We start from the raw sequence: 24,253 nt of genomic DNA on the forward strand, positions 1-24,253 counted from the left end.
GGTGTTAAAATTGATGCTAAACGTTTTCGATCTGTTCGATCATCATCAGAGTGACTGCTTAATTGTGTCAGAGCCAGCCAAGCACATCAGAAAACACCCTAATCACAAGTTCACGTGGAAAGTTTTAACCACTGCCCACTTATGGTTAAAAAAAGAATAAAAGAAGCATTTTACATTGCACGCTTCCGTCCTGAACTACACAAACAAGTGCAATCACTGGACCTCACCTTGTGCCCCATGGGAACAGGTATTACACAACTGGTGTTATCTGCACTATAAGAACGTTGAGCGTATGCAGATTTTTTCACTCTGATGATGATCGAACAGATCGAAAACGTTAAGCATCAATTTTAACAGCTTTTACCTTAAGTTTTATTTTTTAACTTTTTATCGGCAAAATGTATATATGTCTAATAAATGTTGATTGAGGAGTGGAGAGTGGGGGTTGGAAAATTTGCCAGGAATTAATTGGCAGACTAAAATTTTTTTACCAGCAACTGAAATATCGTTTTAAAATACTTGAAGAATGCTCGGAATTTTTCAGCATTCATGTACACAGTACTGCTGAAACAGCATTTATCAGAGTATAGTCACCACCTCTGTGAGTGAACCTCAGGTACTTCAGCTACAGTGCTTATTTGTGGCCAGCTTAAGTGTGGCTTAAGTGCACATTTGTTTAGCAAATGTTGTAGCCCTTTTGAGTTCTGGGGTACCGTATTTACTCGAATAAGCGCCGCCCCCGAATAAGCGCCGCAATTGGGACAAAAAAAGTTAATAAGCGCCGCAGCCCCGATGCGGCGCTTATTCGAGGAATTCCATTTAACTGAAAACAGCACTACAAATCAATTCTAAAACAAACTGGGACATTTCTTTCCATCAAAAGCGATGTTTTGCAGTTTAATGTGTTTGTTTTTTCTGCTCGCCCATAAGTTTTCGATCCAACATTTTAACAATATTAATATGTAGTTCTCTGGTAGTTCTGTATATGTTGTGAAGGTCGCGAACTTTGCCAGGACAGCTAGCACCACTTCTCTCTTCAGCAAGAGACGAATACTGACAATCAAAAGACGCTATTTTTAATGACTGTAAAATATAAGATTCCTTGTGGCGTCCAAATTTTAAATAAGCGCCGCCCTCGAATAAGCGCCGCACTTGAAGCGTGAAAAATTAAATAAGCGCTGCGGCGCTTATTCGAGTAAATATGGTAAGCATTTCTATTTTATTGTCTTTATGTATCAGTTTACATATAAACAATAATTTTCAACTTGAAAATTTGGTGTTGCTCTGCACCAATATTTTTATACCCCAATTGTTACACAAAAGTGATTGAGCCTTTGAGAATAAAAAACAACTGTTTATTAACAGTAACAAACAACTTTAATTACAAAACATACCACTTTGTTCCTCAAAACATGAGGTATTTAACCCTGCATAGCAGAAAGTAAAATAATTGACTAATGAAAGTCAAAGAAAAGAAAGCAGGGGAGGTAAAAATGAATCCCAATGGCAACCCCCCCCCCCCAAAAAAAAAAAAAAAAAAAAAACTGACATAAACTTTGTACATTTCTCAACTCTTTCAACCCTCCCTTCAAAAAAAAAATAATCATAATGGCATTCAACATAACAAAGGATTATAGTCTAATTAACAATAAACCTGTTGTATGACTGGCCACCCAGCCCCCTGTCAGAAAATTTATGACAAAAAGATTCAGTAAAAGAATTGCCTGTTTCATTCCCCTAAGAATTTTTTACACCTATGTCTGACCCAACCCCCCCTCCCCCCTCCCCCGGCCCTAATGGCCTCCTACAAGCAACAAACATTTCCTTAAAGTCAGAACACCTGAATAAACTCTTGGATGATGGCTCCAAGGCTGTGTTTATGGCAGGTTTGGAAAAACATCGAGCGTCTTTGTTTTCAAATCATGATTACATCAAAAGCATTGCTTCCTAATCTGCTCAGAGCATTAAGCAACTAAATAAAATTATTAGCATTAAATACCTATAATATGATTATTTAAATTATTTAATTGTAATGTCAGCTTACAGTATTTTCTACCTTCTTTATACAACATCTTGATCTATTTTTTTTTTAAACGAAAATTTACAATAAAAAAAAAATTCCTGGGCAAAACTTCAAACAATTGGAACTGTCAAATAGGAACAGCTATCCAAAATAAAGTGCTTTGGCCCAAGGATTGAAAAATTAACTACTAAATCTATCAGTATTAGCATGATTATAATATAAATTATCTTATTTAACTATAAACAAGCATATATCCTCTGACAATTTTTTTTAAAACAACTTTTCTAACTTTTAGTACAAAACACAAAATCTCAGAGCCCTTGGTTAATGTCTAATGATTAGATTACTAACTATAAAGTCACTAATGGCAGAAATGCGAATTTAGAACTAAGAATATGCAATTTACACTGTATTAGCTGTAACTCCTCAATCTATAATCTGTAATATAATATTATTGATTGGACTAGTTATTGCCTTTTTTTAGTTCTTTGTATTATTTCAAATTATACTAATCTGATGAATCAAATCATTAACATCACTTGCTTGATTCTTGTCTTCTTGTTCTCTTTAACTGCATGTACATTAATTTTATTATCTTTGAAAGAAATTGCACATTGCAATCATCTGCAAAAGTCTTGGAATAGGACGCTGACTGTTGATAATGATGATGACCAAACCTACATGATGCACAGCGTAGTAGAAATCCAGGAATCCATAACTCTGTTAAATTAAACAGATAACTGTCTTTCCATCTGAAATTTCATCTTGAACCTCATCAGTTGATGTAGACTTCTCTGCTTGAGCAGATAATAAAGAGCATAAAAATGACGACAACGTTCCTCCGAGCACAGCATAAAACGCCCAGCCCAATGAACAATCATTAAGTACAAATGCTCCAGGTTTCTGGACTTTTTCCCTGGTGCAAAGCCCATCAACTATATCATTACCCCAGCCAGCTGGATACAGAACAAGACCAATGACAAGGAACAATGCTGGAGAAAGAAAAAAACGTATCAATTAATTAAAATAATGTTAGGTTCCAGTGAAATAATTAAAATACAACAGCTGCAATTATCAGACCAAAGGTGGTTTTATTTTACACAGTGTCCCAACTCCAACTCTACATGGATTAACTGTTTAATATCATAGGTGACAAATTACTCCTTAACTTTGGCGCGAAATTTCAACATTAATTTATAATTTCACATGTGAAATTATAAAATTGCCATGGCAATGTAGTTAGCGGCAAGATGGCGTCCGGAATAAAAGACGTTTTAAGGCTTAAACTTTGTACATTTTCGCTTGAATTTTATCTTAGCCAGCTAGCCTTGGCCATGTAAAAGGAGTCTCTGAAAAGTTTTATTCAAAGACTAAAAAACCTTGCGAACTTAAGCAAAATGTATGCTTTCATGCAACTTTTCAAAGCTCAGAGTTCGCGATGCAATGTACCAGTCAAAAACATCTAAGATTGCAAACGTAATTTGTCACCTATGATATTAAAATGTAAACAACACACTCGGGAAATTATGAGAATTTTGACAAAACGCGCGTGAAATTATTTCCTAATTTCACTCGTCACCATTTAATTACCCATACTTATTATAATAGATTCCATCACCTTAGCTAGGATTCATTCATTTTCAGTGTTGTTCTGTCAGAGCTCAAAGCTGTGCTCATAGAATTATTGCAGGGTGCCTAAACGCTCTCAGGTAAACAAAACATACAGACTTGACCTAGATCTCTTTGTTTTGATACAAACGGATTATCCATAAAGGCAAAAATCCATCTCCCGGCCAGATTTTTCTCTGGGAGGATAATCTGTCTAGACAGATAATTCATGGCCTACAACCCTCCACAAAGTATTTATAACATTGAAGGTCATGCAGGTGGGGAGGGAGACCTTAAAAAAATGTTTCCTTGTAACATTGATAAAGTTTATAGCATAAAGTATTAAAATTTTGCACTTGTATTGCTTTTAGAAAGCATTCCAACTTCTTTTGTCTATATAAATTTGTAGACATAAATTTGGCAATGTTCAGTTGCCTCAAAAAGGCATGGAAATTACTTTTGAGGTGTCTGGGGTGTATGCGGTTTAAAACACAATAATTGTGTGCAACATGCATATACTGGAATAAAAAATTAAAGAAATATTTATGCAGTTCAAATAATTAAGGATCTAAGATTTGGTGGACAATTACTTGGCTATGGATGATGCTGTTTTAATACCAATCATATAACAATACATTCAACTCTCTCTAAGCGAACACCTCTATAAGACGGACACCTCCATAAGACGGACACCTGATGATGGTCCCTGCCGTTTTTCAGTCATTTTACTGTAACCAAACTCCTTATAAGACGGGCACCTCTCTAAGACGGACAACGGACACTTTGAAATCATTAACGGACACTTGAGAAGTGCTTTTTTATTATGTTTTATTAATGAAAATACGTCCAAACTTTGTATCGACCTAAAGCAAAGTTAGTCATCGCCTTAAGCACACGTGTATACCAAGCTTACTAACCAAAAACAATTACGCTTAACGGATTACTTCTCTGCTTATGTGTATGGACACTACAGACGTCGTTTTCAACTTCCTGAGTATAACAGCTTGTAGAAGCTCTCAAATTTTGCTTTAACAAGCAGATACATTCCTTTTGTTATTGCCAACGAGTCAGGCCTTCTGGAAGACCAGAAGGCCTGACGAGGCGGCAGAATATAGAGCCGCGAGAAGATTTGTATATGCGAAAAAAATCTCAGAAACACTCCAAATGTCGAGTTATGTAAGTAATGTAATGTAAGGTAGATCATGACGACACAATTTCTGATGTTTTTAGCCAATCCGTTCAGCAGAATCTGTTCAGCACGAGCACACTTTGTTGTAGTTTGGCCAATCAGCGTGCTTCTTATTTGTTCAGCACGTGCATGATTCATTGGCAACTAAAATTCCCAGACAAGATGCGTCTCAGATAACAAAGAGGTTTCAAATCTGTTTGCTTCAAAAAGCCAAAACCCGAACTAGAGATTGAAATACGAAAGAAACTTGAATTAAACTTTGTTTAGAATTTAATTTCATTTAAGATAAAAAGGAAAGAAATGCATTCCAAAGCTTCAAGATTTCTAAAGCTTCGAAAATTTCGAAGTCATACAAATTTGTATGCGTAGTTAAGTTAGGTCTGGCATCACGCATTGCGCGTGATGAATTATTCTTGGAATAATAAAATAAACTTGTTCCATCTTTGGCCACAAACTTGTCTGACCAGGCTTTTACCTTTTAAAACCTCAACTTTTTTGAATACTTATATGTGCTGAATGGATTCAACTGCAGTGTGGAAAGTTTGAAATGCTTTGTTTTGCTTTTTGTTTCGTAATTTATTTTTCGTGTTCAGTGGCTCATTGCCACTTTGATTCAGACCTATAGGACTTTAAAACCAACAGCGGAAACCTTTCCAAAATAGCGGCATCGGACAACAATGGCTTGAAACTCTCAAATAGCATGAAGTTTACAAGATTTCTCACTAAATCTTCACTACTTTAGTATTATTTTAGAACTTTTTGTTAGCCTTCATAAAATTGCATTTTATTCCATAAACATTCAAGATTTTCAAAGAAAACACGCAATGTTTATTGATCGATCAAAATCATAAAGCGTCCCATTGTACTCGTTGAATTGGCATTTCTACCGATAGGTATCACTAGTTAAATAATAAAAGGAACATATTTGCTTGTAAAGCAAATATTTTTAGTCTTGTTGCAGTTAGCAAAGGTTTGTTGCATTGTGCAAAGGTTTGGCTTCATTACCTCAGAATTACTGGTGTCATGTTACCTCGACTCTCTACAAGGCGGACATCTCTCCAAGACAGACAGCTGTGGCCAGTCCTGAAGGTGTCTGTCTTAGAGAGAGTTGACTGTATTGTCCATCAACTTTCAGATCTATATTATTGATCTAATACTCCAGTTGTGTGAATTATTTTTGTAATTAATTTCTATTTTTGTTATAACAGCTAGTGGAACCCTGATATAATGATATGCCAAGGGAGCAGTCAAATTATATCGTTATATCCAGGAATTGTTATATTGAACTTCCTGATGTCACGATATGACGTTAATATATCAGGGCAGACCTAACAAGTACTTTTTACTGCATATTAAAGGAGGATAAAGAGGATAAAGTTTATAAAGAAGCTAAATTACAACACAGTATCATTTTCCTATATCACCATACAAAGCTGTTTCCAGAAACGTTAGAGATTACTTGATTACTGTTAGTAATGTTATTGCATCAAATTCAATGTTTTGATCAAAATGTGACTGTGTACTGACTATATCGTTTTATCGCGAAAGATTTTACATTCAGTCCGCTAAATACTCAGGAGAGCATGCGTGACGTCCACGAGGACGGTTGTGTTTTTTGAGCGGGAGCCATTCCCTCTTTCTTTGGCCAAAACTTCGCTCGAAATCTGTGCTTTAATGTCACCTTATGCCGGAGAACTCTAAGAAGAACAAACGAGGCGCACGAGGCTCCACTGATGATGAGGTAAACGAAGCGAAACGTCCTTTTAATATGGATGACAAGACCTCCAAAGAAGCAGAAGCGGAGCCAACACTGTCAGACTTGAAGGCGATGCTATTGGATTTGCAGGGGTCGGTGAATGCGATTCATAAGGACAATAAAAGCCTTAAAGACGAAATATCTGCGTTAAAAACTTCATTTGATGCTCAAGGCCGCGAATTCAACAAATTAAAAGAGTCAGTCGACAAATTAAAGTCGGAAAACGAATCACTCAAGAGCGAACTTCTTCGCACGAAAGTGAAGTTGGAAAAACAACAAGAAGAAACAGATAACCTGTGGACCTCCTTAGATGACTTGGAACAGTACACCAGGAAAAACTCGCTGGAGATTTCAGGAGTCCCAGAAACCTGTTATACGTCGACAGAAGAGGTAGTTTTGAAAGTAGCTAACGTGTTAGAAGTTGACCTAACACCTAATGATATTGAAATTTCTCACAAATTAAAGCGCCGGGGAGCTAGAAATACGATTATAGCAAAGTTTGTTAGCCATAAGGCAAAAAGCAAGTTATATAAGCAACGTACCAAGTTAAAAGATATTAAGTTGGCCGATTTATATCCAAGTTTTGCGTCGGCCATTTACACAGATCGAATATTTATAAATGAGAACTTAACAAACTTTAGACGCTATCTCTTTGGTAAAGCTAACGAAATGAAAAAGGACGGTCTCGTCTCCAGCGTATGGTCGATCGACGGGAAAGTATTTATCAAGACTTCCCCTGAAGGAAGACCCGTAAGAATTTTCTGCGAAGAAGACTTAGATGAACTTTAGTACTATTATGTTGACTAATCTGCATAAAAAGCTTAACTGACAATGTATTCCGGCAATCATTTAGTCGCTTTTTCATAATATTCTAGGCCATAGAAGAAGTTGGGAATAGGTTTATTAGATTAGGAAGGGGCAAGTTTCTCATATTCTGATTAACTTTTTGTACTGTTATTACTCAGTTTGTGTTTGTTTGTTTTTTTTTTTTCGTCTGTTGTCATCTAGCTATTTATTAAGATACTCTTTATTTATTATTCAAGTTTATCAGTTTAATTATTCAGTGTCAACGTGGCCATCGTAAAAGAATGTCAAAGAAAAATTTATGCAAAATTCTTTCACTAAACGTTCGAGGATTGAGAGATTGTGAAAAGAGAAGAAGTATTTTTTCATTCCTCAAAGATCAAAAAGCGTCATTTTACTTCCTACAAGAAACTTACTCTGGTCTTAACGATGAATCGTTCTGGAAAAGCGAATGGGGTGGCGACATAATTTTTTCGCATGGTTCTCATCATAGTAGAGGAGTTTGTATTTTAATAGATCCATCAGTGCGAGACACAAAAATAGTTTATTCCCAAAACGACGACTCGGGAAGAATAGTCTTAATTAACTTAAATTTTAATGGTGTGGAATTGTCTCTCTGCAACATCTACGCACCTAATAATCAAAAAGATCAGCTTCAATTCATCGGGGAACTTAACAATTGCCTAATCGACAAATCAGAATTAACATCTCTCGTTATAGGTGGTGATTGGAACTGCACTTTAACAAAGAATGACAAAAAAGGTGGTGTACCGTGGAAGCCTACGGCGTTCCGAAACTGCTTACTTATCACGATGGACATGTTTGATCTCATAGATATTCAAAAAGTCAAACACCCAAATGTTAAAAAATTTTCTTACGAATCTAAGGCGTTAAAAATGAAATCAAGGATAGACTATTTCCTAATAGCTAAAAATCTAGGAATGTCTGTTCAGAAAGCTGATATCCAAAGCTCTATCGCTCCAGACCACAAGCTGGTTTGCCTGACATTTCAATGGGAAAAAGAAAATACAAGAGGTCCAGGTTTTTGGAAGTTTAATAATTGTCTACTAGAAGACGAAAACTATATCCAGCAGATACGCGAACTGTTTCCTATATACAAAAGCAAATATCAAGATGTCACAAATAAGCAAATTCTTTGGGAGCTTCTGAAAATGGAAATACGTATGTTTACTGTTTCATATGCCAAAAGGAAAGCAAAAGTTAAAAGGAGTCGCGAACTCGAGGTTAAAGACCAACTAGATGAGTTAGATAGGATAATTTGCTCAAGTGATGAATTGAGAAACATCGACCAAGAACTGAAGCAGTATGACGCTCTTAAAAAGGAATTACAGGAATTATATAAAGCCAAAGGAGAGGCAGCAAAGTTCAGAGCAAAATGCGCCTGGCTTGAAAATGGCGAGCGTCCAACGAAATACTTTTTTAACCTCGAGAAAAAGAACTACAATAAAAAGGTTATCTCTGAGCTTGAAGACGAAGAAGGAAATACTATAACGGACGACAAAGAAATTCTTTTGCAAATTGAGAACTTTTATAAGGATCTTTATTCCTCGAAAATCGGCGTAATGGGAGAAAAATTAAATCAATTTACCGAGGATATAACAGTTCCTCAACTCTCTAATGAAGAGCGCGAAAATTTGGAAGGCCTCTTAACCTATGAGGAATGTAAGACAGTTCTCGATTCTTTTAAAAACGACAAGTCTCCTGGGGAAGATGGTTTCACTGCGGAATTCTATTCATTCTTTTTTGACCTTGTCGGAAATGATTTAGTTGACTGCCTTAACGCAGGGTATGAAAAGGGAAAACTTTCAATTTCACAACGCCGAGGAATTATAAGCTTAATTCCTAAAGATGATTCTGACCTAAATTACCTTCAAAATTGGAGACCAATAACGCTGTTAAATATAGACTACAAAATCGCCTCCAAAGCTATTGCTAGACGCATTGAACCGGTATTGTCGAAAATTATCCATCCAGATCAAACAGGATTTGTAAAAGACAGATATATAGGGGAAAATATAAGACTCATTAGTGATATAATGGAACAAACGCAGAGATGTAATATCCCAGGTATTCTTTTGTCGCTAGACTTTCGCAAAGCTTTTGATACCCTGGACTGGTCCTGTATACAACATGCCCTAAAGTTGTTTAACTTTGGAGACGGACTTAGAAGATGGATTACCGTTTTTTATAGTGACATTGAAAGTGCAGTGGTAAACAATGGCTTTGCAACAGATTGGATCAAACCTTCGGCTGGAGTTAGACAAGGCTGTCCGCTTTCTCCATACCTGTTTATCCTTACAGCAGAACTTATGTCCAATAAGATCCGTCAAAGCAGCGAGGTTTTAGGTATATCTCTTTTGAATAAGGAAATCAAATTGAGTCAGTTTGCTGATGACACTAATCTTTTCTGTGCAGATTTAACATCAGTGAAAAAGGGACTTGATATCATAGCATCCTTCGGGGATATCTCAGGACTTAGACTAAATTTAAAAAAAACAAAGGCTATGTGGCTTGGAAAATTAGTCAATGAGAGCGACAAACCATTAGGACTGACTTGGATTAAAAACCCAGTGAAAATTTTAGGAATCTTTTTCTCATATGATAGTAACGGTAACAATCAGCACAATTTTAATCTAAAAATTCAAAAGCTTCAGGCAAACTTAGACATTTGGCGATCGCGAGATTTGACCTTATTTGGAAGAGTTCTTATTATTAAGGCAATGGGTGTATCGTCCCTCGTTTACTCTGCTTCGAATATCGACGTACCAAATGAGATTATAGGAAATGTGCAGGGCCGTCTTTTTAAATTTTTATGGAAAAATAAAAGAGACAAGGTTAAAAGAACTAGTACCTACCAGGACCACGTAAATGGAGGACTGCGAATGGTTGACATAGAGATAATGATAAAGTCTTTAAGACTCGCGTGGATCCCTAGACTGTTAAAAAATGGGGACCCAAATTGGAAAGCGGTACCGAATTACTATTTCCGAAAATATGGCGGATTGGAATTTCTACTGAAGTGTAATTATCGGATGGAGGACTTTAAAGAAATACCACGTTTTTACAGGGACATTCTATTATATTATAAAGAACTCAAATCGCTTTACAATTGGCATAACATTCATGACACAATCCTGTTTAATAATAAGGAAATACTAATAGGAGGGAAACCCTTTTTGTTTCATGAATGGCTAAACAAAGGAATTAAGACGGTCATGGACCTTTTAGACATTGAGGGTAAAGTTCTATCTTTTGCGGATTTTAAATCCAAATTTCATCTTAAAAAGACATCGTTTCTCCATTTTTATCAAGCCATAAGTGCAATTCCAAACCACCTACTCGAAAAAGCAAGAGAGTTACTTAATTCTGAAGACAGCGGTATATGTTTTGAAGATATGAAGTCCTTTCAGGTCGACGATAATAGTTTCTTAAACTTGACGAAAGCCAAAGCCAAAGATTTTTATTGGCTGTTAGTGAATAAAATCCATACAAACAGCCACACGGGGCCGAAACGTTGGGAAAAATCACTTACTTCCGAAAACATCAACTGGAAGAAAACATTCCAATCGGTCCACAAAACTGCTAAAGAAAACAAGTTGCGAGAATTTCATTTCAAGGTCATTCATAGGTTTTTTGTAACTAAAAAGGAGCTTTTCATATTTAAGATAAAGGAGGATGGAGATTGTACATACTGCGGAGAAACGGATTCGAGAGACCATACGCTAATTGACTGTCATTTCACAAAGTCTTTCATTCAGCAGGTGTTGCAGTGGTTCAATTCAACCAACAACTCGTCCTTTTCACTCAATACTGAAGAGATTTTATTTGGCCTTCCCAATACACCGAATGATGAATTAAAGAGAAAGCTAAACTACACTCTTTTATACATGTGTTATTATATTTATAAAATGAAACTCCAGAACGATTCATTATTAATCTCGGAATTTATAAGTAAAATCATTTATAAATATAGAATAGAACAACTTCTTTAAGTACATATAAACCAGCTATCTAACAACTTCTTCGCCTTCTCCTATGTGTAGTATATAGTTTCTTTATATTGTTTAGTGAAAGATTTCCACCGCTTCTTATATTAATTTGTAATATTTCTGATCCGTTGCCACTGTATTGTGAATTGTAAATAGTATTTTGTAAATAGCGTTGTAATATTGTAAGTATTTTTTTTGTGTGTTATTTTCTAAATGAATGAATAAAAAAAAAAAAAAAAAAAAAAAAAAAAAAAAAAAAAGGAGGATAAAGAGGATAAAGTTTATAAAGAAGCTAAATTACAACACAGTATCATTTTCCTATATCACCATACAAAGCTGTTTCCAGAAACGTTAGAGATTACTTGATTACTGTTAGTAATGTTATTGCATCAAATTCAATGTTTTGATCAAAATGTGACTGTGTACTGACTATATCGTTTTATCGCGAAAGATTTTACATTCAGTCCGCTAAATACTCATCATTGTATCGGGAATGTCGTTATAAAGAAGATCGTTATATCAGGGTTCTGTCCCATACATTTTACTATAACTTTCGCTGGGACATAATATATTCATCGTTATATCGACGGAAATATCATTATATTGAGGATCATTATATCGGGATTCCACTGTATATAACTTTAAGAATTAATTATAAAATTATTTAATATTATTAACATCTTGTTACTTTGTGTGATATAAATACCTGCTATAGCCTGAATTACTCCTCCAAGTGAGAAAATTGACTTCTTCCCAACACTCTGTACACAGAATCCAACTAATGACATGATTGATACAATGGCTAGAAGAAATGTTCCAAAGCACAGGAACACCAAGCATGCTTTCCATGCATCGGAAGGAATATCCATAAAGCCTCTGGTATAAGAGTAACAGTTCAGCACAGGATCACCACCAACCCTCATGTGGATCTTTTTACAGCGGTTGTAAATCCCAACAGATGGTCTGTACATTGCTTCAGGAGGATCATATGTACTCTCGCCCGAGGAATTTGCAGGTTTATCTATGTCATCAAATCTCTTTGGTATTCCATACAGCCACTTAGGAGTCATAATTCCAGTTATTATAGCCATGGTTGCCACCACAGACAACACCATCCATAGAATGTTCCTTGTTGTAACGATAACATAGCATTCTGCCATCTTGTCAATTTATTACTGTCACCATAAAGTCTATTGTAGTCAGTCTTACAGCTTTAATGATCTGAAATCACAAATGCACAAACCAAAATGTGATGTTAAAAAGGGCACAGTTCATGAAGGACAATTTTAAAAAATGTTGTGAGATGTTGCAACTTTAGATAACATACGGGTTTGCACTGCTCCAGGAATTCCTTGAAAACTCTTGGAATTTTGCATTTTTCTTTCAAAAAAATTACTAATTAAAAATTCTCTTTTTGAAATTCTTCAGATTACTCGTGGAAAACTCCTGAAAAATGCTGTCAATAGCCTTTTTTGCAAAGTACGCCAGTAGAGCTAAAATAGAATTAATTTTTAATAAATGTTTACACCATGAAATTTCCAAGTTCTCAGGGTCCTGGAATTTTTATATTTGCATCCATGAAAACTTTGGGAATTCCATCATCTCTAGGTAGTGCAAACCCTGATAATCAAAATGTGTTATATCCAGGAATTATCTCATACTAACTGTTTCAAGTTTAGATCCTATTTCCAGACAGTCAGGATGTTTTTTATTTTAAACAAACATCTCTGATACAAAGAAAAACAATTGCAATCAATCATTTATCAAAAACTGTCCAAAGCATGCAAACTGATACTCAACAATGCAAGGGGTCTGATTTTAATGCAAAGAAAGAAAAACAGACTTGAAGCCAGCTGAAAAGTGAAATATTTCAGAGCTGGATACAATACCAGTTTCATTTTCTGACCATGTATCAGAGAAACAGTCAAACAATTTGTAAAAGTCTGTCAGGGTTTCCTCATCCCCGTTAACAATGGCTGTAATTATCTTTTGAGCAAAGTAAATAGAAACAAAATAATAAAAAATCATTTATCAGACATCTTTGAAGTTTTTTTTCAGTTTTGCCAAAAATGCAAGATTAATGATTCAGTTTTAAGGAAATTAGAAAATGAAAAAGATAAGTTTAAGAATTCAAAATAAAATAAAAAAACAACCTTTCCAAATATAACTTAATTTTTCAGTTTCCAAAAAAAGAAAAAAATTAAAAGTGAAAAATTAAACTATCAACTTTGATTTTTCCAGAAAGAAAATGAGATCTACAGATTTAGTTGCCCACTCAAATAAACTTTAGCTGAGAGCAAGATATGTGTGGTACCGTAATAACAAAAATCAGATTTAAATAAAACAAATTAAAACTAAAATTACACCTGAAATAACATGATATAGTCCGTCTGATTTTCTAAGATGATTTCCACATTGCAAAGTAAATACCATTAATGGCATTGCTAAACATATCCCAGCAGGGTGATTCATGACCTTTACTGCAACAAAAACTCTGGCGCAACTACAGCATTCAGGGCAACTTTGGTCCACCTTATTTACATGTGTCATACCGCTTTTAGATGCTATTCTTATTCAATGACCTGCAAATAAGTGGCCCTGCATACTGTAGTTCTAGTCCCTTTGCCCCTTGTTTACGTTTTCAAGACAGAAAAGAAAACCTCCCATTCTGTAACTATATTTGGGGTGTTCTTATATCTCAACCTGAGCCCTGGAAAAAAATAACTAAAAATTTAAGCTAAATCAATTTTAAAGGGAATTTTTCTATAATATTATTTTCATAAAAGATGCCTACAAATGACTGTGGTCCTCTGAGCTGCTCAATAAAAGTATCCTTGAATTCTTGCATTTTAGGATAGTTCTGATTGTTTCTTAAATTCTGTTTCCCATAAAAATATGGACCTTGCATGTTTTTCATTTTAAGCTTATCAGTAGGAAAGGGCTTAGCTTGTAATCTTGGCTGAAGTGGTTTTCAGAAGTACTTTGTCTACTAAAAGTGTTAAATCTTATGATGAAAGGCATGCATCTATTGAAAGAGACTGACAAAAAAGAGCCTTACACAAAATTCACCATATTCAATGTTGATCTAAAAAAAAAATCAAAAAAATAAGTCGATTCGTCGTCAAAAAATTTCCATTTGATTACGCAATGTTGAGATAGACAAGAATCCAGAAAATATTCACGAGATAACCGATTCCGCCCATATATACGTAAAAAGGAATGTGATTTAATACAAAGATATAAATTGAATGGCCACAAAACTCTATTTGACAGAGATTACTATCAAATGTAAATGGCCCATTTCCGTTCGGATGTTTACACAGTTCAATTACTGACAGTGTTGAATCATTCAATTTTTCAACGAGATAAGCAACGTATTACATTTCTGCAATTCTCAAATTGTTCCCTTGATTAATAGCGAAGGAATGCAAGTAGTTTCTTGCATGATTATCTGATGTTCCGTCCAGTCACTACACAAATTTACCCGAAAACATAATATCGTCCGATAAATCCGATGCAACATGAAAGTTGCATGTGACACAAATTGAAAACAAAATGGCGCGACGACATGACAAAAACTTTCTGTCGACACATATGGTAAAGAAACTGGAGAAAATGATCTTGAAAACAAGTCAACACATTAACTTTGTCGATCGAAGGGAACACCTTCCCCAGTTTTCCCAAATTAAAGTTGCAGCTTTAAACTCTTCGTAACATGTAAATTCGTGTTCTATCGACATCACGACCATTTTAAATGTAGCCGCCGGCAATTTCACCCCGTACAGCAAAAGGTCATAAATTTTGGCCAAAATTGTTTTAACTTGTGGAATACGTGCAGCACAGCAACACAATAATGCGATATCAATCTTGCGCAAGATCTTTCTATTATCAATTGATTCTTAAAATTTGAAATCAGAAAAACAGACTTGAGAGACGAGATGCCGCAAGAATACAAAAACATTTTGTTCTGGCTGTTTTTGTTGTGTTTCGAACAGAATGAAACATTTGTGAAAACCTTTCCCGCTGTGGGCTGTTTATATACTGGAACATGCGGACGTGACTAACCTCAGGCGGATGGGAAAAATAGCTTTTCCTGATTTTTTCTCTGCCTTAAGATAAACTCTATTGTAGCACAAATGAGAGGAATTACAAATAGAAAAGATGTAAGGAAGTCGGAAACCCAAACGGAACAAATGGAAACACCAACAGACAAAATAATCAATCGCCCCGAAACTGCGGGCACATGAAAGTCACGACATCCAAAAATCTCAAAGAAAAAACGCAAAATCTGTCCAATCCTATTTACCCTGTCAAAAAGCGAGGAAAATCAGGAAATCCGCGCTATTTTAGTCCATCACAATGTCATTTAGCACTTCTGGAAAAAGAGGCAAACAATAATTCAATTTTCTGTTTTGGGTCTCAAGGTGTGAAATTAACAACCGGACTACAAAAGGTGCTAAAATGATTTAGCCCAAACATATAAATGAAATACAACCAAGAAACTGGATAAAAGTTTGTAAACATAGTTCGAGAATCTTTGATCAAACCGACACCCGGCACAAGATTCTTGTTTATCAAATATCAACAAAGTTTCTCCGTGGATCGCGGTTATCTAATTAAAAACCCAGCGTCAAAACACAATAAAAGAAAGCAAAGATTTCTCTTTTTTTCGTTAAAAATAGGGAGATCGCTAGCAGATCGTTGACACGAAGAAAACAAAATAGTAAAACAGACATGCATTGAGGAACAAATCTTGTTACCGCTTTTCTGTTTGTTGTGAATACAAAGAATCGATCAACATCGACCGACCGCAAGAATCAAGGAGCTCGATTAATTAACAAAGAAATCTTTTTCGTATAAAGATCAGACCAAAATCACTTCACTTGCTAACCGAATAACAAGATCAGGGTTTCAATTTCTTTACCATGTTCGTTTACGACACGGACACCTGTGGAATATGGAATTATTAATTTATCCCCAAATCTCGCGTGTTTATGCTTATCCAGATTGCGAGTTCCCACGATTCGAGGCAACCGACTCGCCAAATCAAATAAACAAGCCACAGAAGACCCTTTTAAGCTTCAAAAGCCGACACATCAACAACATTTGTATCTATCGGTGGTGGTCCGAGAGAATATATACTCTGTAAGCATTTCGTCGAAGCTTTTGAGTTGTCACAAATGACCGATTCAACAACAACAAAGAGCCAAAGTGTGCTCTATTCAATACGAGTCACATGTACGCCAACTTAATCCATCGGGACACAGCACATTGATTTTAAAAAATTCGGATAGTTTTTACACCAACGAACCACTTTTTCTTAAAACAGATAAAGTATAAAAGCTAATAATAAATTCTATCCACGGCCTTACCTTCAAGTTGTGGTTAATTCGGCGCTGTGTAATATGGTTTCCTCTGTGAGTGTATTCGCCCGAAATCCACTTCTTTACCTTTCCTAAACCGTAATAAATCCGCCGAAAGAGAGTTTGAAATACGAAATGATTATAAGGCACTACGTGGTGGAATCCCCAAAAGTTTGTGACCGGGATTGTGCACACACCGCAAAACGATAGCTTGTACAGTGCGACGAGACTGAGCCGGAAACCCCGCGGATGTTCGGGAAATTCATCTCATATTACATCTGAATCGAGGCGTGACAGTTTGCTTATCGCTTGTCCATCAACAAAGAAACGCCCACATCTAGTACAGGCCCTCGGGATTACAGAAAATCCCGATAAAATCAACACTCGAAAGCTAATTTGCGAACAAGTCGGCAATCAATCTTCTGTAGTCGATTTACTGGAACGTTCACTCGGCCTTACAAAGCGATTGCGACTGCAAGTACAATGTTCATTATATTATTTTTACGCACGTGCGTCTTGCCGACTCGTGATCTTTCGCATTTACCTTTCACCCCATGTCTCGAAAAAAGAATCGAAGTAAAAAATAACCTTAAATAATGGATAATACCAAGCTGTCGTTTATGTACATGAAAATCTCTGAAGAAACTTAAAAGTAAATGAGAAAAGTTTTGAATGTGTTTTGAATTGAGAAAGACGCGCGTTTTAACAAACTGAGAAATATTTTGGCGGCAAAAATCCAAATTATTGCTGCAATTGATTGGATGACGTAACAACAAATGCCGCAAATTCTTATACCGGGCCGGCCCGTCAACCGATTCCGGTTCCAGTCATTTGTGCGTGTGCTTACAGATCTCACAAAAACCAAATTTGGAAAACTTCAATCGCAAGCTTTGAAGAAGGGCTCAGATTTTATCAGGGGCCTCTTGTTCGTTCGCTAGTAAAGTTTCCCATACAAACTGTTGGAGGTGCTAACTGAAATGTTTAAAGTTAAAGCGAAGTTTGTTACAAAAACAGAAAGCTCGAAACTACTTGTCAACAATCAGTCTTTAGCTCCTCATAAAAGTTACAGAATTCAATTAAAACAAAAAAAATCGAATACCCATAAGTAAAAATTAATTAAGGTGCGGTTTAAATGATTCCTTGTTTCATTAGTGATGATGAAATACTGAAGGAAAGATCCATTGATACTCAAGAGAGGAGTGTTGACGGAAATAGGCAACGGAAATATATGCTTTCATCTATACAAGGATCTCTTTTAGTAGTGCAGACCACACGTACTCACAACTTGTCGTCTAGTTAATTAGGACCTCTTGTTTTCCTTCCTTTTTTCGCCATATCTTCGTTATTTTATCGAACTGCTGCCACGATCCTGTAAGGTTTTCCGGCGATGCCGCAAACGATTCCGTGGCCGGGATGGAGAGGCCTAGGAACTAGCCAAGGTGATAATCGTCCTTCGTCCAAGGGAGGGCTTTTTTCTCTTCCCGTGCTCCCCCGCGCCCTCACAACCCTGCCAATTTGTCTTCAGTGAGATTTGCTACGCCTTGTGTTAAATTAAGTTACTCTTCGTGTTAATTAACAAGTAACCACCAGGAAAATTTAATTAATTTTATTGAAATGCTTATTACGAAGGAGTGCATTGTCTTGAATTCAATTGTGTTTGAAATGTAATAAATTATTAGGACCCCAAAATTCCCCTGCAGTATCGATTACTTCTTTTTTGCCCATGTAAGACAGCAACTGGCAAAAATGACAAGGAACTAGAAATTATCTCCACGAATCACATATATACCTAACTGGGGACAAATTAGTGTTATATCAATTTTGACTTCGGTATTTTCATTGAAAAAGATGGCTTCTAGACTTATCATTTTCACGTAACTCAATCGCACAGGGAATGGCGCTTTTAATGTGAACAAAGTTCTAGAAATCAAAGTTTATCAAAAAATTTGCAACCGCAAGCCTGCAACAATTCAACATCTGTGCGCAGGCAAACACTTTATAGACTATTTTAAAAACTATTTATACCTATGCTAATTAATCAAAAAAACAGCCGAGTTTTAATTCAGACAATAGTCCCTCGCTTCAGCTAATTTACCACTCGTTCAATCGATATTATATTTGGTTGGCTATTAGCCAAACAGCTTGACTCAGTAATAACTAATAGACGTCGGTAAACAAAGCCTATTCCACTCGGGCTTTACTTAATTTGCTCTGTGTAAACGTTGATCTGGTCTTGCAAATGTCACGAAAAAAAGAACATTATATATCTATTTTTTATTACCTAGAAGAAATATACGCGTTTAAACTTAACCTTTACCCCCCCCCCCCCCCTCCAGCCCAATCTTTTTGCGTTATAACATAATACATTGTTATCATAAATTTTTCTTCAAACAAGACGCAAAATGTAAATTGTTCGTTGATAACCTGGAAAAAATTAAATCAATCTTTTTACAGTCAAGCTTCCAGCAAATCTTCATTTGATTTTTAACAAATGATTTTTTGAAGGTACTTCTTTGTTTCTAGACTTAATACTCCCATACAAACACCATATTTCACACAAAAACGCGGGAATGGTCGACCTTATATTAAGTTAATTTTTTTCCTTGTGTTATTTGCTCTAAAGTAGCGAAAGTAGCTCTTAACGTAGCCGACATTTTACTGAAAACTCATGTGCATTTTAAGTTAAACTGTTTTTTGTTGTTGTCGATAATGCCGCTTATAAATAAGGTTAAAGGCTTTAGTTCGGTGCTTTAAACTATCACTAATATAACACCGACAGGCCACTAAAATGTGAAACGTTTAATAAGGGTTTAAGCAACCACAACGGACATCAAACGTCGATAAAGGAGTGAATTTATATTTTACTTATGCAGAATCTCGTGATTATCTTGACCAATTTAGCCTTTCTTTCGGTGTCAGAACTATTTTCAGCTGAATTTGTTAAGACAGCGTTCAATTCCAAACAGAAACTAGAAATATTCACCGCTGTGGTTCACGTTCTCACCATAACGTAGAATTTGGTCATTTCACGATGTTGTTTTGCAGAGGACGGCAAAGAAATGTACAAAGATTTATAACGCACGTGCAAAGCTATTGTATTCGTCAGTAAATCGACGTTCCCGTAGCTGTTGCCTTTGTGGTTTGCTTAAACTACCTATGACTGAAGTTCTGTTGGGGCCAAATAAAGAACTTTTCTTCAGACGGTGTTGAACTGTAGCTGATTAAGATTAGTAATTATACATCTTACTGTGAGCTCTAAATGTCATTTTCTCTACATCCTGGAAAATCTGTACGCCGATTTTCTAGCAAACCCGAATAAGCCTGAATATATTCCTCAGCAGGGCTTGAGGCGTCATATACTTTGAGCTGTAGCCATTAATATATAAAATTCACTTTATATAAAATCGCGTGAAGCGTCGTCACTTGAGCCTCATCTTGTATGAATAAAGTTCCATTGGATCCACGTTCAGAGGAGAACTGGGATCCAGTTCCTGGTACTCGTGCAACATTGTCAGAGAGGTGGACTGGAGCTTATCAATCGATAAGTCTTTGAATAAATGGTTTAACTTCACCTGAAAAACAACAAACAAGAGGACCCATAAGATCTCCAGTTTAAAACCGAGATTAAACCAGTTTTGAACCTGCTTAAAAGCATTCCTAATCACTAACCTGTCCTCGGCTCGTGGTAGCAAGGCACTTGCACTCAAAATTACAATCATATCCCAGACGATGAAGCACCAGCAGAGCCTCGCCACTGGGTCGAGGCCGCTGTTTGTCTGCTATTGAACGTAAGGTAACCATGAAGATATCATTGGGTAGATCAGACTGCAGACTGTTGAAATTCGACAACAGGTTCGCGGAGTCAGCGGACTCCGCCTGACTTAGTAATGTAAACAATGGGTGGTTTAGATGGTTTAACAAACGGTGTCCAAGGAGGGAGGGGTATGCAAGTGGAATGCCATCCTGTGGAAAAGATGAGATGAAAGATGAGCTATGTCTGCAACCAAAATGTTATTTACATCGCATAGCTTAGTCCGCTGCACAGCGAGTTTTTTTTAGGTATTTTAATTGGTGTCCCCAATTAGTCCACAAGGGATAAACACATAGACACTGAAATCAAGTTTTTACCTACTTTACTAACTTTTTTTTTTACTTTACTTGATGCAATATATCAAACACAAGATACAGTGTTTCGACGGGATATCAAAACACCGAGAAGAGAGTTGAAAATACGACGCGCAGCGGAGTATTTTTGACGTACTCGAGGTATTTGGATATCCCGATAAAATAATGTCTCGAGTGTTTGGTACATTTTCTTAATCGAAAAAAAGGCTAATAGAGAGTGAACGGAGAAATAAAATCTTAAAATTCTATGTAATTAAGACTGGGAATACCAACCTCCGACACGGTTTACCGTTATGTGAGAATAAGAATTGAAAACCCTTTAGCTGTCGAAGGCAACGATTGTTTTTCCAACAGAAATTATATTTTGAAATACCAATAGATTTTCTACTTACAGGTTCGTGTGTACTTTTAAATCGTTCAACGACAAGCCTGAAGTTAGCTGGGGTAACCTTATTATCCGTCACGCCCTGACCCAGGCCTCTGTTATCATCCTGGTAAAGACGGCGATCTAAAACCACTTGAAATTCACCTGTGACGCAAAGAAAGAAGTCAGATTGCTCTCGTTAGCAAGGGTTTTTCCCCCAGTCACCCTTATTTGTACATTTTTCTGTCTTTAAATGCAGACTTTTCGAACAATATTCAAAAAAAGAGTTATCATCAATCCTTACAGTGCGTCCTACAGTGCAACAACAACAACAACAACGATGACGACGACGACGATCTTTAATGCGCTCTTGCTATTAATACAAAAAGTAATTAAAATAAAGTAAGAGTACTGGCTGCCTGGAATAACCATAGAGGCTAGTGGAGCCAGGCAGCCAGTTGACATTAGCATTAAATGAAAATAAATTAAAGGTCGGCAAGCCGGGAGAGGAACCAATTCACACAAAAAAAGAAACAAAAAAATCAGATAAAGACACACTATTAGGGAAGTCTATAATTGCGAAGATACAAATTCAAGTTAGACAGTGTTTAATACCTTGATTAAGGCCGGCCACACCATTGGACTGCGCTGACAGAAGTGTTAAGCGTGTGGACTTGTCTTGTAAGAAAGCCATAGCAGGTAGAGGGTAAAAGTTGGCTTGAATGGGAATCTTGTCCAGTGTTTTACGTTTTTGCATCTAAAGGAAGAAAAATTCAGATATAACAGTGGATGACTTTAGACTCGCCTGTCACTCCCGTAACCGTTCTTTTACACCCCCCCCCCCCCCGTTTTCGCTCTAAAGTAAGACCCTCTTCCACTGAAAAGAGCTTGAAAAGAAACAATTACTGTAATCACTAACATGCAAGCAAAGTTGCTTCCACTTCCACCTTCCATCAAAAATATTCCTAAATTGAGGGCTCAAAATAATTTTTGAATACTGACCGGTCATGTTGACCGGCCAAATCAATTTTTGCTCGGTCATGTCTCGTTTTTGAGCGGTCACTCAGTTGATCCAACGTATACTGGTAGGAGATCGTGCACGGTTTGCTTGCTTGAACTTTTAATAGTCAAAATATTGAGTATTATTATTTTCTCATGATCGTGCTGGTGAAAACACGCTACGAACTCGTACTTTCTAAAGGTGCATATAGTTTTTTAAATCCACTAACGAGTGCTATTTTTCTTGGCCCGCCTGACAGTTGAAACTGTAATTGCGTACGCGTGTTAAATTAATAGCAGACGTTGATTGATGCCATGTTCATTGTTGTCTGTTTAGCGTATTTACAGACGTGGATGTTTCCTGTATTTAAGCAAACCGCTAACAAATCCGCGTGACCGTCTCATCTGTATTCTACAAATTTGTGACTGCAAGAGCTTGCTGCTATGATATTTTATGATTTTACTGTTAAATGTCAAGAAATACAGTGAATAAATTTTTTTGCGTGTGTTATTTATTTGAAAGCCGTGTACGTGACCGGTCAAAATGACCGCCAAACCAAAATTTTGTCCGGACAAATCGTCATTTTGGCCGGACAGAGTCCTTTTGACCGGCCGTTATTTTGAGCCCTGTAAATTATAAGCAATAGCTTGGGTGCGCTTATCTCGCACAAATAAAGTCATGTATTGCTAAATTATGTCAAATTTTGGCAATAAAATCATGTACGCCACCACTCACCTGAAACCCATTCAAGTCAGTGTAAAATTCTCGGCCGCTGTTTTGTACATTGCTCTTGATTCTCATTACTAACTCCTACATCAACAAGAAGGGAAGGTTAGTTTTGGTTATGGACAACGCATACTATAACAAGATTTATAGTCTTGAAATGTGCCTCAACACACCTTGTTTATTTGATCTCGTATGTCCACTTTGTTTTGGATATCCAGTGTGCGTCCTTCAGGTCCTGTTGCAAACAAAACAACAAAGTTTACACAACATCCTGGTCGGTCTTGGGACGCATCAGCGACTCCTTGTATGCGAGCAATAGCCAGGCATAGGCACGCAACACGTACATAGAGTTCTAATCTAACATTATGTGAATTCCCATTGCACTGTTCATTAAACCGTTTTTTGGCGACTTTATTGTTGTCGTGGTCGTCTTTGTTTCAAGTCTTGCAAACTTTTCAGAAAGAAACCAAACATTTCACAGATGGAAGTCTGTAGCTACATCATATTTGTCAACATTTTCTACTAAATGAGAAAGCAACTGAAACTACTCTAATCCAATGTGGCCAATCATCTGTTATGACAAAATAATAAAATAAAATCACTTTAGAAAAATACTTACCAGATATGGAGTAAAGTCTGACCACGTGGAGAACATTAGGAAGGGCAACTCGTACTTCTTGCATCTAAACATGAAACGAAAAGCAAAAACCAGAAACGTTTATGACTAGGTTGGTAAAACGAACCCTTGTCAGAAACTGGTTACTAAACAAGCCGACGTAAACTTCGGCTACTCGCTCTGAATAGAATGTTGCAGACTATCCTTCAGCATTTTTTCAGTTTGCCAATTTTTCCCCATGGTTATAACGGTGCTGGACAAGGCTTTACTAAAACCGCTCAATGTGGATGGAGTCCAACGCATCATAAACCAGTTCACTTGTACGTGTGTGGTTGATGGGCCATTTGAGAACGCCAATACCATGTTCAGCATTGGAATGGGTTCATGCGTAGCGCACAATCAGTTCACTATGAAATCTTAGAAATACTGCTCTGCATGTTCAGCTAATCAGAAGCTGAGTTCGATTCTACTGAGTGTGCTATGTGTAGTTAACTATGGATTAACTGGCACATTAACTTACCAGTTTTCCTCTGCTCACATACACCGCTGGTTGCTCTCCTAAGCCGTGAGCCTGCAGAGCAACAAGGAAACACTCAGTATATAGACATATTCGTATTCTCGGTATTGGCTGAATCTATTTTATTGGGGTGTTGGGGGAAAATATTATTA

The 24,253-nt window shown here is 36.5% G+C and overlaps 2 protein-coding genes across 2 annotated transcripts in view; both read right to left on the minus strand.

Moving 5' to 3' along the window:
* Positions 1-1,333: 1,333 nt before the first annotated feature.
* LOC144641583 (LHFPL tetraspan subfamily member 2a protein-like) lies at positions 1,334-17,003 on the minus strand. The gene is made up of 3 exons (XM_078500622.1): positions 16,763-17,003; positions 12,097-12,611; positions 1,334-3,015 (listed from the first exon to the last, which is right to left on the minus strand). The coding sequence occupies exons 2-3, from the start codon at positions 12,548-12,550 to the stop codon at positions 2,747-2,749; spliced, it is 723 nt and encodes a 240-aa protein (XP_078356748.1). The 5' UTR covers positions 12,551-12,611; positions 16,763-17,003; the 3' UTR covers positions 1,334-2,746.
* A 1,342-nt stretch (positions 17,004-18,345) lies between these two features.
* LOC144641055 (alpha-mannosidase 2-like) overlaps positions 18,346-24,253 on the minus strand; it is a 45,865-nt gene continuing 39,957 nt past the window's right edge. The window contains exons 22-29 of the mRNA XM_078500114.1: positions 24,105-24,155; positions 23,588-23,651; positions 23,142-23,203; positions 22,978-23,052; positions 21,858-21,999; positions 21,271-21,407; positions 20,423-20,716; positions 18,346-20,325 (exon numbers count right to left, since the gene is read on the minus strand). Of these exons, the coding sequence (XP_078356240.1) occupies positions 20,173-20,325; positions 20,423-20,716; positions 21,271-21,407; positions 21,858-21,999; positions 22,978-23,052; positions 23,142-23,203; positions 23,588-23,651; positions 24,105-24,155 (978 nt within the window). The 3' untranslated portion in view covers positions 18,346-20,172. The remainder of the gene's footprint in view (positions 20,326-20,422; positions 20,717-21,270; positions 21,408-21,857; positions 22,000-22,977; positions 23,053-23,141; positions 23,204-23,587; positions 23,652-24,104; positions 24,156-24,253) is intronic.

The sequence above is a fragment of the Oculina patagonica genome, chromosome 2 (genome assembly GCF_052425735.1).
Source record: "Oculina patagonica isolate OP01 chromosome 2, crgOcupat, whole genome shotgun sequence".
Taxonomy (NCBI): domain Eukaryota; kingdom Metazoa; phylum Cnidaria; class Anthozoa; order Scleractinia; family Oculinidae; genus Oculina; species Oculina patagonica.